We start from the raw sequence: 11,083 nt of genomic DNA on the forward strand, positions 1-11,083 counted from the left end.
TAGCAGAGCATGAAAGCAATTTCACACTTTATTAAACAATTCAGGTGCTGGCTGTGCAAGATGGGAGCAAGCAGTGCTGCTCATGCCCGTGCTCCTCTCTCCAAGCCCTGCGGCCGCCATCTGTGGGGCTCAGCCCCTCCAGCAGTGCAGTACTGCAGGTACTTTGGTTCCTGGGATGCTGCTGCATGTGCTGCTCTGCATCCAGCCCCGCATTCACTGCACACCACAGCCCTGCCACACATTGTGTCCTGGGATGGATGCAGGTTTGGGAGCCCAGGCTTGGGGTTTGCGTGGATGGTGTTCTTCTGTCAGCTATGCCAGTTGTGCCTCGGTCACTGTGCACCTCACACATTAACAAGCTGGCCCAGGTCCAGCAGGTCAGATCTGATCCTCGTTGTTGCACCCTCTGGGTGGACACCATCCAAATGCCAGCACGTCCAGGATATGAATCAGCTTCGGCGCGGTGCCAGCGCTGAGCCCCTTGCTGGCCAGCAGCAGGTTGTGTGCAGCAGTGCCACCCAGCTCCACTGCAACCAGAGCCCTGCACCACAGGGAGACCCCAGGCTGGTGAGCGGCTGCCCCACACACAGCCCTGCTGCTGCTCTGGGCAATGCCTGACCTTGAGGTGGGCACCTGGCCAGGAGCCCCCCCCCCCGGGCACAGGCATGTTCCACCAGCCCGGCCAGAGCGTTCCTCTCAGGAGAGCGTGTCCTTGCTGCGCTATTTAAAGGCACGTTTGTGCCCTTTATTCTTCCTCGTGGTTCGGCTGGAAGGGACCCGTGCCCTGCGCTGACCCCGAGGGAGCAGCCAGACCCTCGGGGCAGCAGCGCTGCGACCGGCTGGGGCGATATAATGAGAGAAGTGAGTTGGTGCCCCGCGTCCTCACACCGTATAACAGCGCACGTCCAGGGGACAGCATCTGCAGGGAATATCCACGGGCACCGAGGTTCGACACGATGCGACGGGGAAAGGAAGATCCCGAAGGAGCTGCGGGAGGGAGGCGCTGCAGTGCTGCGCTGTGCGGGGCTGCGCTGAGCTGAGCTGAGCTGTGCCGGGGCAGCTCCGCCACCTCGCGGCCGTGCAGCCCCACGCGTGGGCACAGAGCCGGGCACGGGAGCCTTGTATTGTCACAGCCAACAACAGGAGCAGGGCTCGGTGGCCGAGAGGTGACAGCACCCAATGCCCAGATGCCGCTCGGACGTGCGGGTGGGCGCAGGGGAGCATCACCCCACCCGTTTTGTGGACAGCACATCTCCAAGAGACACGTGTCAGGCTGGAGCCCCGTTTGCAGCACTGCAGCACTGCAGCTCAGACCTGATTTACTCAGGGACAGTTCTCTCTCGCCACCACTACAGGGACTTTTCTCACCGATACAAATCCCTGCCGAGCTGCAGCCACGTGTCGCTCCATCCCAGCTCTTCTCTCCGTGCTGCCCAGCAAGAAGCAAACACACAGGGACGTGGCACCCTCGCACCTTCCTGCCCTTGTGCACAGCACAAAGTACATCTCCCCACCTCCAACCGTGCACCCACAGCCCCTGGACCACATTCTGCTGCTTCCCCAGCCCAGAGCTGAGCATCCACTCTCTCAGCAATGAGCTCATCGGGTGCCATGCACACAGCTCTCCGTGAGCAGCACGAAGCCTTCGGATGCTGTGCTGGTGCTGCTCACACGGGCAGACTCCAGCCCACGGGCTCCTGCACAGGGACAGTCAGCAGGTAGCTGGAGGGAACGTAGCCCCGCTGCCCGTTCACCTCCACCAGGCTCCACTCGGTGCTGCCCTTCTTGTCGTGTGGCTCCAGCACCACCACGGGCTGCCCTGCCTGCAATGTGAGCTCCTGAGGGCTGCGTGCTGTGAAGGAGAAGCCAGCAACCACCTGTGAGAGCAGAATGAGAAAGAACTTAGCAAGAGACAGAGCCAGGAAGCAAAGGGACATGCATGGCAGGGTAGGACCTAGAGAGGACATCAAGGACATTGATGTAGGGACATGAAGACCCCTGGTGCACAATTCCCTTGCTCTGTCCACCCCAGATCCCAGCAAGACAAAACCTCAGCCTCACCCAGGTGGCTGTGACACTCCTGCAAGGCACACAGCTGCACATGAATGTATGGTTGTATGTGTGCTGGAAAAACAGGCCTGTATCCCTGCCTACAAGCATGGAGCTATCAGGGTCATTAGGAACAGCCCTAGGTTGTCCTCCCCTCTCACCTGGAAAGCTGGGGTGAACGTGGCTGCCTGGGGTTTAGGAGCTTCAGGTGGCACATAGGAATGTCGCCTTCCCTCTGTGCCAATCTCTAGGGCTGACGTTTTCATGCTGGGCTGCTGGCTTGGTCCTGGGCTATAGGGCTGGAGTTTGGAAGCAGGCACAAACCCTCGGGGACCTGGAGGACATGCACACACAGGTCATGGGGTCCCATCACCTGGCACACACAGGACAGGTTGGAAGAGGAGGGAGGGTAACCTGGCTGTCAGCTGGCACAGCACAGGAGCCTCACTCAAACATGTCCATCGCTAGAGTACATCCAGAGCAAAAGCCCAGATAATGGGTTTTAAGACATTTCTATGTGGACTGGACTCTCTTTTCCCAGTCTTGACACTTCACAAGTGCTCTTTTGGGGAACAAATGGGGAAACCCAAGATCTACAGCCAATGGCTATAGGTGTAGCTGGCAAAGCAAAGGCAGGTTTGGGCTGAGCCAGCCTTGGAAGAGAGAACCCAAGAGACAGTGGCTCACTGTTTCATCCAAGCTGAGGAAGTGGTTTAGGTTTGGTTTGTGACCTTGGTGCCTCCCTGCAATGCTAACAGTACCTCCAGCATCCACCAGCCATCTGCCTGTGTTGCCTTTAGTATCCACACTTTGCAGCAGAGCCACAATCTGCCCCCTTTGCAAGGTCAGGTCCATGTCTTTGCTGCCACTGACGTTGCTTGTCACTTGGTAAAGTTTGTCTGGGCCATGTTTGCTCACAAGGGAACGGACCTTCCGCTCCTCAGCAGGGTTCAGGGGCTGGAGGGGAACAAGAGACACAGGAGCACTTGGTCAGGCACATAGGAGACTTCAGTGGGTGTGATGGGGATGGGCTGATGGTTGGACCTGATGATCTTAGTGGTCTTTTCCAACCTTAATGACTCTATGATTTGCAGCTCCTACCTGTGGCACAGGGTTTGGTGTGACGGTCTCAAATGCCTGGATGAAAGTACGGAGCTGGATGCCCGACTGCTGCAGGGTGTCCTCCACCATCCTCCAGAAAGCAGGCAACGGCATGTGGCCATGAGGCATCTGTGAAGATAGACCCTGAGGTCAGTGTGGGATGCAGCCAGATCCTGCCATAGATCCTGCCCCAAGCCCACAGCACAGCAGCCCCACCAAAAGGGGAGATGGATGGACCCAGCAGAAGCAGTCAGGCCTGGAAGAGCACAAGGACACCCACTCTCCCTCTCTCACCTGCTCTAGTTCCTTATTAGCCTCATGCAGAACCTCTGCAGCCAAGTCCTCCTGCAGGACAATGAAGGAGCCCAGGATCTGTCTCAGGAGCTGCATGGCCCCCTGGTTGAAGCGTGGGAGTTCAGCCACAAGCAATGCATTGATGGCCAGGTAGGTGTTCATGGCTGCTTCCTCGTCATATGTCACGCTGCCTGTCTCACGCTTCCTCTCCTGAATCTCTTCATAGTCCAGCAGCTTGTCCAGGCGTTTCTTGACCAGCTGCTGTGGCCCCACCAGCATCTCTGCCAAGCTGCAGAGGGGCTGCCAGACCAGCCTGTCCAGCCGGCGCCTCTGTGGGATGGCAAAATCCAAATCTCCATTGGAACCCCACTGGACAGGTCCTGCTGTCTGTATGCAATACTGTCCTATGCAATAAAAAAAGGCTTGGGGGCCTGCTGGGGGATTTGTGTGGAGTGGGGGCTCATGTGGCACCCCTTCCTGAATGCACATGGGATGCCAACCAAAGCATACCCTTAGTAACGCAGTCATGCATGATGTGATTCAAAACTTGGGCTGTCCCAGAAGACCAGATATGAGCACCCATATATGCAAAGTCCCATGGACCAGTGCAGTGTGTATCCCAGCAGAGTGCCCTGGTTGGACAGAAGTCCTCAGCCCAGGATCTGAGTGCTTACCCCGTTTCCCACCTCACACAGCATGGGCATGGGAAGGCTGGTGCTCCCTATAGGGCAGCTGGCATACAGTCTGGGGATCTATCTGCCCTGCCACACTTTACGCTGCTTGGAAACCCACCCTGGCCATGCTTACGAGTGGGGCTGATGGCAAACACCATCTATGGAATGCTGATGGGTTGCCAAAGCTGAATGTTGATAAGGATGCTCCCTGCACCGGGCCACTCTGAACCCCACTCTCTGTTTCCCCTTCCCTGGCAGCAGGTGAGAGAGATGCTCGGCTCTGATCCCAAAGGAGCTCTGCAGAGGAGGAGCACTCACAAACTCTGGGAACACAGTGCCATGGAGGTGCTCTGCAAGGCGGCGGTACTGCTGGGCAGGGCCCTCCTCCATCTGCAGCTCACACTTGTGTGGGGTAGGCAGCAGGAATGCCTGGAAGGGAGAAAGCAATCAGGGCAGGAGCTTTTTATGCACTGTTTGGGCTACAGGGAGTCATTCTGTCACCTTTTCCTTCATCTTATCCCAGTGTGGGGAACCATTCTCAATATTTTGAGGCAATCCTCTGAGGCTGTGAGGTCCCCAGCACAGCAACACATTGGATGTTGTGTTGAGGGACATGGTTTAGTGGGAGCCATTGGTGATAGGTGAACAGTTGGACTAGGTGATCTTTTAGGTCTTTTCCAACCTTGGTGATTCTATGATTCTATGTTTCAGCTGAGAAATACAAGTCCCTGGGCACCTCCAGCTGCTATTTGCAGAGGGCTTGGGGATGTTCTGCAGCCTCCAGATTGGGTCCTGAGGCCTGGATGGGGGCAGCTGCCTGCACACAGTCAGGGTTTTACCTCTAAGTGCTTCAGGTAGGATGCCATGTTCTCCTTCAGTGCAGTCACACAGGATGCCACGCTCTGGAATCTCTCTTCCAGATCATCGTACTCCTTGTCCTCTGTCTGCAAGGCAAGGGGCAGCTTGTCTCTGTGCAGACAGAACAGGGAGGGGTGGGGGCAGAGGTGATGCTAACACAAGGTGCAGCCTGAAGCTGGAGGGGAGGAGACCCCGAGGGGCTCCAGGAGTTTGACAAGGGCCACGATCCATGTTTGAGCACTGCCTGGGACGTGGTGCTGGGGAAAATGCCGCAGCTGCAAGCAGCACTCGGTGCCACTGGGTGTGCATCCTTTTGCTGGGATGCTCTAATGGTCTGAAGGGCTTTTGGAGGTCAAAATGTTCCCCTGTGATACTCGTGAGGCAAGGAGGGAGGTCTGTGCCTGCACAGTGGCTGGAATGAGGGACTAACAGCCACGCTGGGTCACCCGGCAGGGGGACATGGGCTTACATGACAGCACAGGCCGCTGGGGGTCAGCACCGGGCTCGGCTCTCCCTGTCTCGGTGCAGGAAAGCCCCAGAAGCGGCAGAAGCAGTGGGTAGGTTCGCACCTTGGCCACGATGCCGGCCTCGTGCATTAGGAGCCGGCTCAGCCGCGTGGTCTTCTTGGCGATGGAGTGAGGGTTGAGGCGAGCGAAGCGGTCCCGCAGCGTCAGCTGCTCAGCCTTGTTGTACTTGGTAGCTGCCTCGGGGAGACATGAGAAGGGGAGGAGAGATGCTGGTGAGTGGCCTGATGTCCCAGAGGTGAGGGGCTGCTCACACAGCTGCTCATCTGTGGGACCCTGAAGGTGCTTTGGTCTTAATTCATAGGACAACAGTGCCCTGGGACCAGAAACCCTGCCTGCAGCCACCAGCAACCCAGATGTGGCTCCTGCAGTGCTGTGTCCTGGCTGTTCCCTGCAGGCAGGCATGTCCCTATCACAGCCCTGCAGCCCAGCAGCCTTGCTGCACAGTGCTGGGGCAGCTGTTGGGATGCTGGTGTGACCAAGAGAACAATGTGGCTGCAGAAGCTTTATAGCAGCAACCTGAGTGGGCGAAACAGAGAAAAATCAAGGCGAGAACAGCAGCAAGGCTGGGGCTGATCGACAGGATAAGCACAACCCACATCAAAGAAGGGCAACCCCAGGGAAACTACCATGAAAACCAAAAAGCAGAGTGAGCTTGCATTTGTGGGGAGCTTGATTTCTCCTATCCCAAGGGCAGGATTGTTCCTTCAATTCCCCAGCCCAGGGAATGCAGGTGAACCAGTTCTGTTCATGCTTCTATGCCACCCTGCTCCTGCAGCTTGCCCATGATACAGCACCCTCCCCGAGCCAGGTACCATAGTGCCCTGCTCACCCACTTCCCGGCGTCGCTTGTACTCGTTGATGTTGGCATTGACCTGGGTCATGGCACGCACGGCTGCAGCGAGGGCAGAATGGGTGCTGGTGTTGGCAGGGGTATTCTCCAGGATCTTGCCCAGCAGCAGTGGGTATTTGGTGACTCTCTGCACCGGCATCACCAGGAAGAAGCTGAGATCTGAGGCGCTCGTGTGAGGCCTGATGGAAGGGGGAACTGCGTGAGGCTGGTGAGGAGGACAACCCTAATGCTTCTCTGGGCTTCTCTGCAAGCATTCTGGGGGTAACCCAGCCCTTCTCCAGCACCAGGAGAGCTTTGCTGCCTGGGATCAAGAGGTGAGCTATGCCTGGATTTCTGGCCTTGAACCCCAACTGTTCACCCCCAGAGAATGCTCATCAGGGTGCTGTCCCCATCAGCCCCAAAGGCAGTGCAAGGCCTGAGCAGGCATCTGTGCTTGTCTGGCTGAGAGGTGCAGGACACCCCAGGCTGTGTGTGCAGGGCCCCCCCCCTCCAGCACATCAGCTGCACTCCAAGCAGGAAGAAATGCCAGTGACTTGCAGTGCTTGTGACCATGCTGATAGGTCAGGAATCCTCTACATCCACTGGGGCCAGCCTATCTCTCTGCTGACACTGGGGAATGCATGTTGTCTGTGGCACAGCCTTTTGGGTGGCAGTGATGTGGAGGGGAGGAGCAGGCAGGAGCCATGGGTGCCACCCCCACCATAGGTATGAGGTCCACCATAAAAGATTCCCAAGCTGTAGTGCTCCTTAGGTAAGTCCCAGAGGATTCAGGAGAGGCTGCCAGCAGCTATACCAGGCAATGCTGTGAAGATGTGGCACTCATCCAGGTGCCCAGGAGCAGGTACCCATCCATGAAGGGAGCTCGTTTAGAGAGAAGGGCAAGACCATTAGGGAAAGGGTGGCAGAGGGTACCTACACTGTTGCATTCAGGGTGTCCATAATCTCCTCCTGCAGCCTGGGGTCCTTGCGGTAGCTCTCCACCAACAAGAGAGCGTGCTCATAGCTGGCACAGTAGATCTTGTAGACCATCTCCATCTCCTCCTTGAACTCCTGGAATAGAGTGCCTGGGGGAGGAGGGTCAGGCTGGAAGGAACAGTTCTCTTCCATGGGAAGGGGTCTCCTCCCCACATACAGTATGATTTTGCTTCCCACTTACTGATGCTGAGCAGCTGCTCATGCTCCTGGGTAGTAGTGTCCTGAAGTCCCCTTAGGAACCGTCTGGAGACATGGAGGATGTCATCAATATTAGAGAAGAGTCCTTCCAGGTCAAGACCAGGCAGCTGGAAGGAACACAGTTGCCCCAGAACAAGCCAAATAGATGAGATGGAGGTGGACCTGGTATTGTGGAGTCACCCGCACCCTCTTGACACCAGTGTCCTTCCAGCAGCCTCATGTGACATTTGAGGAGCTGGAAACGCTCCATTTCAAGAGGCATTTGGAGATAAGATCTGGCTTTGTTCCCAAGCAGGACAAGGCCTTTCTAACATTACAGATGCAGAGTTAAAGCCTTCAGATGGCTGTACTGGCTAAGACATAATGTCTGTTCAACCCAGGACTCAGCCTGAGGGAGGCAGCTGGAAGGGCTGGAAGGATCAGGGCGCAGGTAGTGGCTTCCCAGCTGCCCTCAGCACTGACCCTGATGGGACGTGGGAGCCTCATTGCTCCCAGCACATTCACCCTACAGCCCCCTCACCTGCTTCTTCTCGAGGTGTGCCCGGATGTCGGACAGGCACAGCTGGAGGTTGTGCACGTAGCTGGCTTCGGTGGTGATGAGCTCCTCTACAGCCAGCCGCTGGCTGTGCTCCATCCGCTCACAGAGCATCACCTCCTCATAGATGTGTGCATCATGGTCTGCTGTGTCCTCAGCATGTGGCTCTTCTTCATGGGTGCTTGCCATGTTAGGATGCCTGCAAGGGTGAGTTTGGGTCAGGGGCTGAGCTGCAGACACAGGGGTTGGTGCTCTGGGGTCCAGCTTGGTGCCCACACTTGTTCCACCTATGCCAGGGGACAAGGAGCACTTCCACGAGCACATCTGTGCACACTTGTTCCAAGGAACAACAAGCCATCCACATCTACAAGGAAGGCTTTCCTACCACTGATAAGATCTGGATGGATAAGGTGATACACCAAAATCATAAAACCATAAAATGCTGAGAGTGAAAAGCAGGCTGGCTGTCAAGGGCAGGCAGCCACGTGAGGCAGATGGGGACATGCTGAGCAGTCATGCCCAAATCCCAGTGGCCAGAGCAGCACCCCGGCACCAGCTGTGTGCCCCCCCCAAGAGGAGCACAGGGCTCCACCACCCCCGTGCCCGCTCCAGCACTGCTCAGGCTGGCTGTCACTGCTTAGGCAGTGCCTGGCGTGCTGCCTTGCATTCAAGTGTCCTTTTCAAAGTACAAAGAGTGTTTATGTGACGCCTGAACAACAGGCATTTCTATGGGAGGGAGAGCTGATGTACATACTGGGAGGGAGGAGTGAGCAAAGGCGTGAGTGCCTGTGCCAGAGGCGCTGGGAGCCCCTGGTGCTCAGAGGGCTTTTTGCAGAGGCGCTGCTCTGTCTCCCTCTCTTCTTGTAGAGAGCACAAATCTAGGAGCTGACTCACAGCATTGCCTTTCCTCTACTAATGCTGCTGCTGAGGAGAAAGGCACAGATCTCCAGGCAGCATAGACAGTGCTCTGCTTGGGCAGTGTGAGGCCTTGGGACACAGCCAGCCTATGGCAGCCTGGCCTCCCGCACAGCTGCACAGCTCTGGTGCATGTGATGGGAATGGGGGGCTGAGCCAGAGCCTCTGCTGGGGGCTGAGCCAGCAAATGTTGGGTGCTGCAGCAGTGAGAGTGCTCCTGCCTGGCAAATGCCAGCAGCTGCTCTGGAGGTGAGATAGGCTTGGCAAGAACACAAATCCATGCGCTAAGACAGCAGGCACGGCGCCTCTGCCTGCTTTATAGGAGAACTCTACCCTGCTAGCTGTCATCCCAGCCCCCTGTGTACCTGTGGCTGACACAGGACGCTGTTCTGCACTCCACTGGGTGCCCCAGAGGTCCCCAGACGGTGGGATGTACCCCAGAGACAAGCAGATGGTTGGAGCTGGGGCTGGAAATGCACTGAGCTCTGCATGGCAGTGGGGCACACAAATGCAGAGACCCAGGGGCAGGCAGGGCTCGGGGTGCTGCCCCGCTGTCCGGCCCATCACATTGTGCAGCTCTGCCCCACTCCCCACTGGCTGCAGCTCAGAAGACCAAGCTCTGAGTGTTATCGGTCCCCATGACGATGTGGGGACCCCCGTGCTCCAGGGAACGGCTCCCAGGCCGGGAAACCACTTTGCGCCCCCGTCTGAAGCAACGGAGAAACAACAAAATCAGGAAGAAGCTGTTCTGACAGCTTAGAACGAGGAGCAGGTTTAATTCCCCGGCTCCCCCCTCGGCCTGCCGACATATCGGCGCTACGCTGCTGCCTCGGAGCATCCCTGCAGAAGAGCCGCGCCTGGGGGAAGGCAGGGGCTCCTGGCCCCCATTTCCCACCCCGCAGCCCCCCGGTGCCCGAGACCCCCCTGCCCGGGCCCGACCCCCGTCTTACCTGCAGGGCCAGCACCGGGAGCCGCGCTGCCGCAGCGGGGGAGGTCAATGACAGCGCGCAGCAGCAGGACGAGGGTGGCACGGGAGGGACGGGACGGCCCCCGGAGACAGGGGACAGGGTCCGACCGGGGTCCGCCCGGGGGAGCGGCGAGGAGGAGCCGGGCAGCGGGGGGGGGAGCGGCGGCGGCGGCGGCTCCGCACCGCCCGCAAATGGCCCCCCCGAGTCTGATAGGAGAGAAGCGGCGGCTGCTTGTTTATTGCCTCACTGCGGCTGCTGGGCGCTCCCGGCTGTGCGGGGCTGGAGTTGCCCGGCACGGTACGGCCCCTGGGCACCCCGAGGGTGGGGGCACCTGCTGTGTTGGCACTGCCCTGTTTGCTCAGCCTCAGAACGGGGTTTGGAGAAAGCAGAAATGAAAAATCCAAATATACCCGAGGAAGCGATGCCACCGGGACACGGGGATGTTTTGGTCTGCGGGTTTTTCCCGCATGTGAAGTATTTGCATCCTTGTAAACAAGCTATTGAGACGGCAGCAGCTGATGCGCAGCCAACTCCTGACGCCCCGAGCACGTCCCATCCAACCACAGGGAGGTGACAGCCACACCTGGATTTTTCCAGGCTGACACAGAGCATCCAGAAGTGGCACAGAGAAAGGACACACACAGGGACTTACGGAGGGGCAGCCTGGGGGATGGGGTCATGAGCACAAGCAACCCACACAGGGGCCGGCAGTAAAGGCTTTACCTGGCTCTGACCGCAGGGATGCAGATTTTCTTTCTCCCTCGCAGCAGCGACTCAAGCCTCTCCCAGGTACATTATGGAGCAGCGGAACGCCCACCCAGGTGGCCTTGGGGACAGCAACTCAGCAGTGTCAGGAGCTTCCCAGCTCCATCCTGGGGCTGGCACGTTTACCACCACATCCAACGAAGCCATAGAGGTACGTCACTGCCTTTGGCTCCCATCAGCACACAGTGCTGTGTCACTCAGTGACTGGCAGTGCTCTCCTCCAAGGGAATCTGTTGCCCCAGCAGCCAGGGCAGTGGGGCAGCATTCCCTGCTGTCTGCTCCGCCCCACATGGGTCATGCTGTGGGTGTTCCCCCAGGCACGTTTTCAATTCCAACCAGTATTTTCGGATGCTTGATAGCACAGCCAGGGTGAT

General features: G+C 58.0%; 1 protein-coding gene across 3 annotated transcripts; it reads right to left on the bottom strand.

Annotated features, from left to right (window-relative positions):
• Nucleotides 1-11,083, bottom strand: ARHGEF37 (Rho guanine nucleotide exchange factor 37). 3 transcript variants are annotated; one of them, XM_015876157.2, is made up of 13 exons: nt 10,668-11,083; nt 8,047-8,260; nt 7,510-7,633; nt 7,270-7,417; nt 6,333-6,532; nt 5,546-5,676; nt 4,958-5,062; nt 4,437-4,547; nt 3,445-3,774; nt 3,151-3,279; nt 2,811-3,006; nt 2,211-2,383; nt 1-1,877 (listed from the first exon to the last, which is right to left on the bottom strand). In XM_015876157.2, the coding sequence occupies exons 2-13, from the start codon at nt 8,248-8,250 to the stop codon at nt 1,668-1,670; spliced, it is 2,061 nt and encodes a 686-aa protein (XP_015731643.1). In that variant the 5' UTR covers nt 8,251-8,260; nt 10,668-11,083; the 3' UTR covers nt 1-1,667. The 3 variants fall into 3 exon arrangements, with proteins under 3 accessions (XP_015731643.1, XP_015731644.1, XP_032303422.1); XM_015876158.2 differs by lacking the exon at nt 10,668-11,083 and adding an exon at nt 9,927-10,093; XM_032447531.1 differs by lacking the exon at nt 10,668-11,083 and having other exon boundaries at nt 7,510-7,571; nt 8,047-8,158.

The sequence above is a fragment of the Coturnix japonica genome, chromosome 13 (assembly GCF_001577835.2).
Source record: "Coturnix japonica isolate 7356 chromosome 13, Coturnix japonica 2.1, whole genome shotgun sequence".
Classification (NCBI taxonomy): domain Eukaryota; kingdom Metazoa; phylum Chordata; class Aves; order Galliformes; family Phasianidae; genus Coturnix; species Coturnix japonica.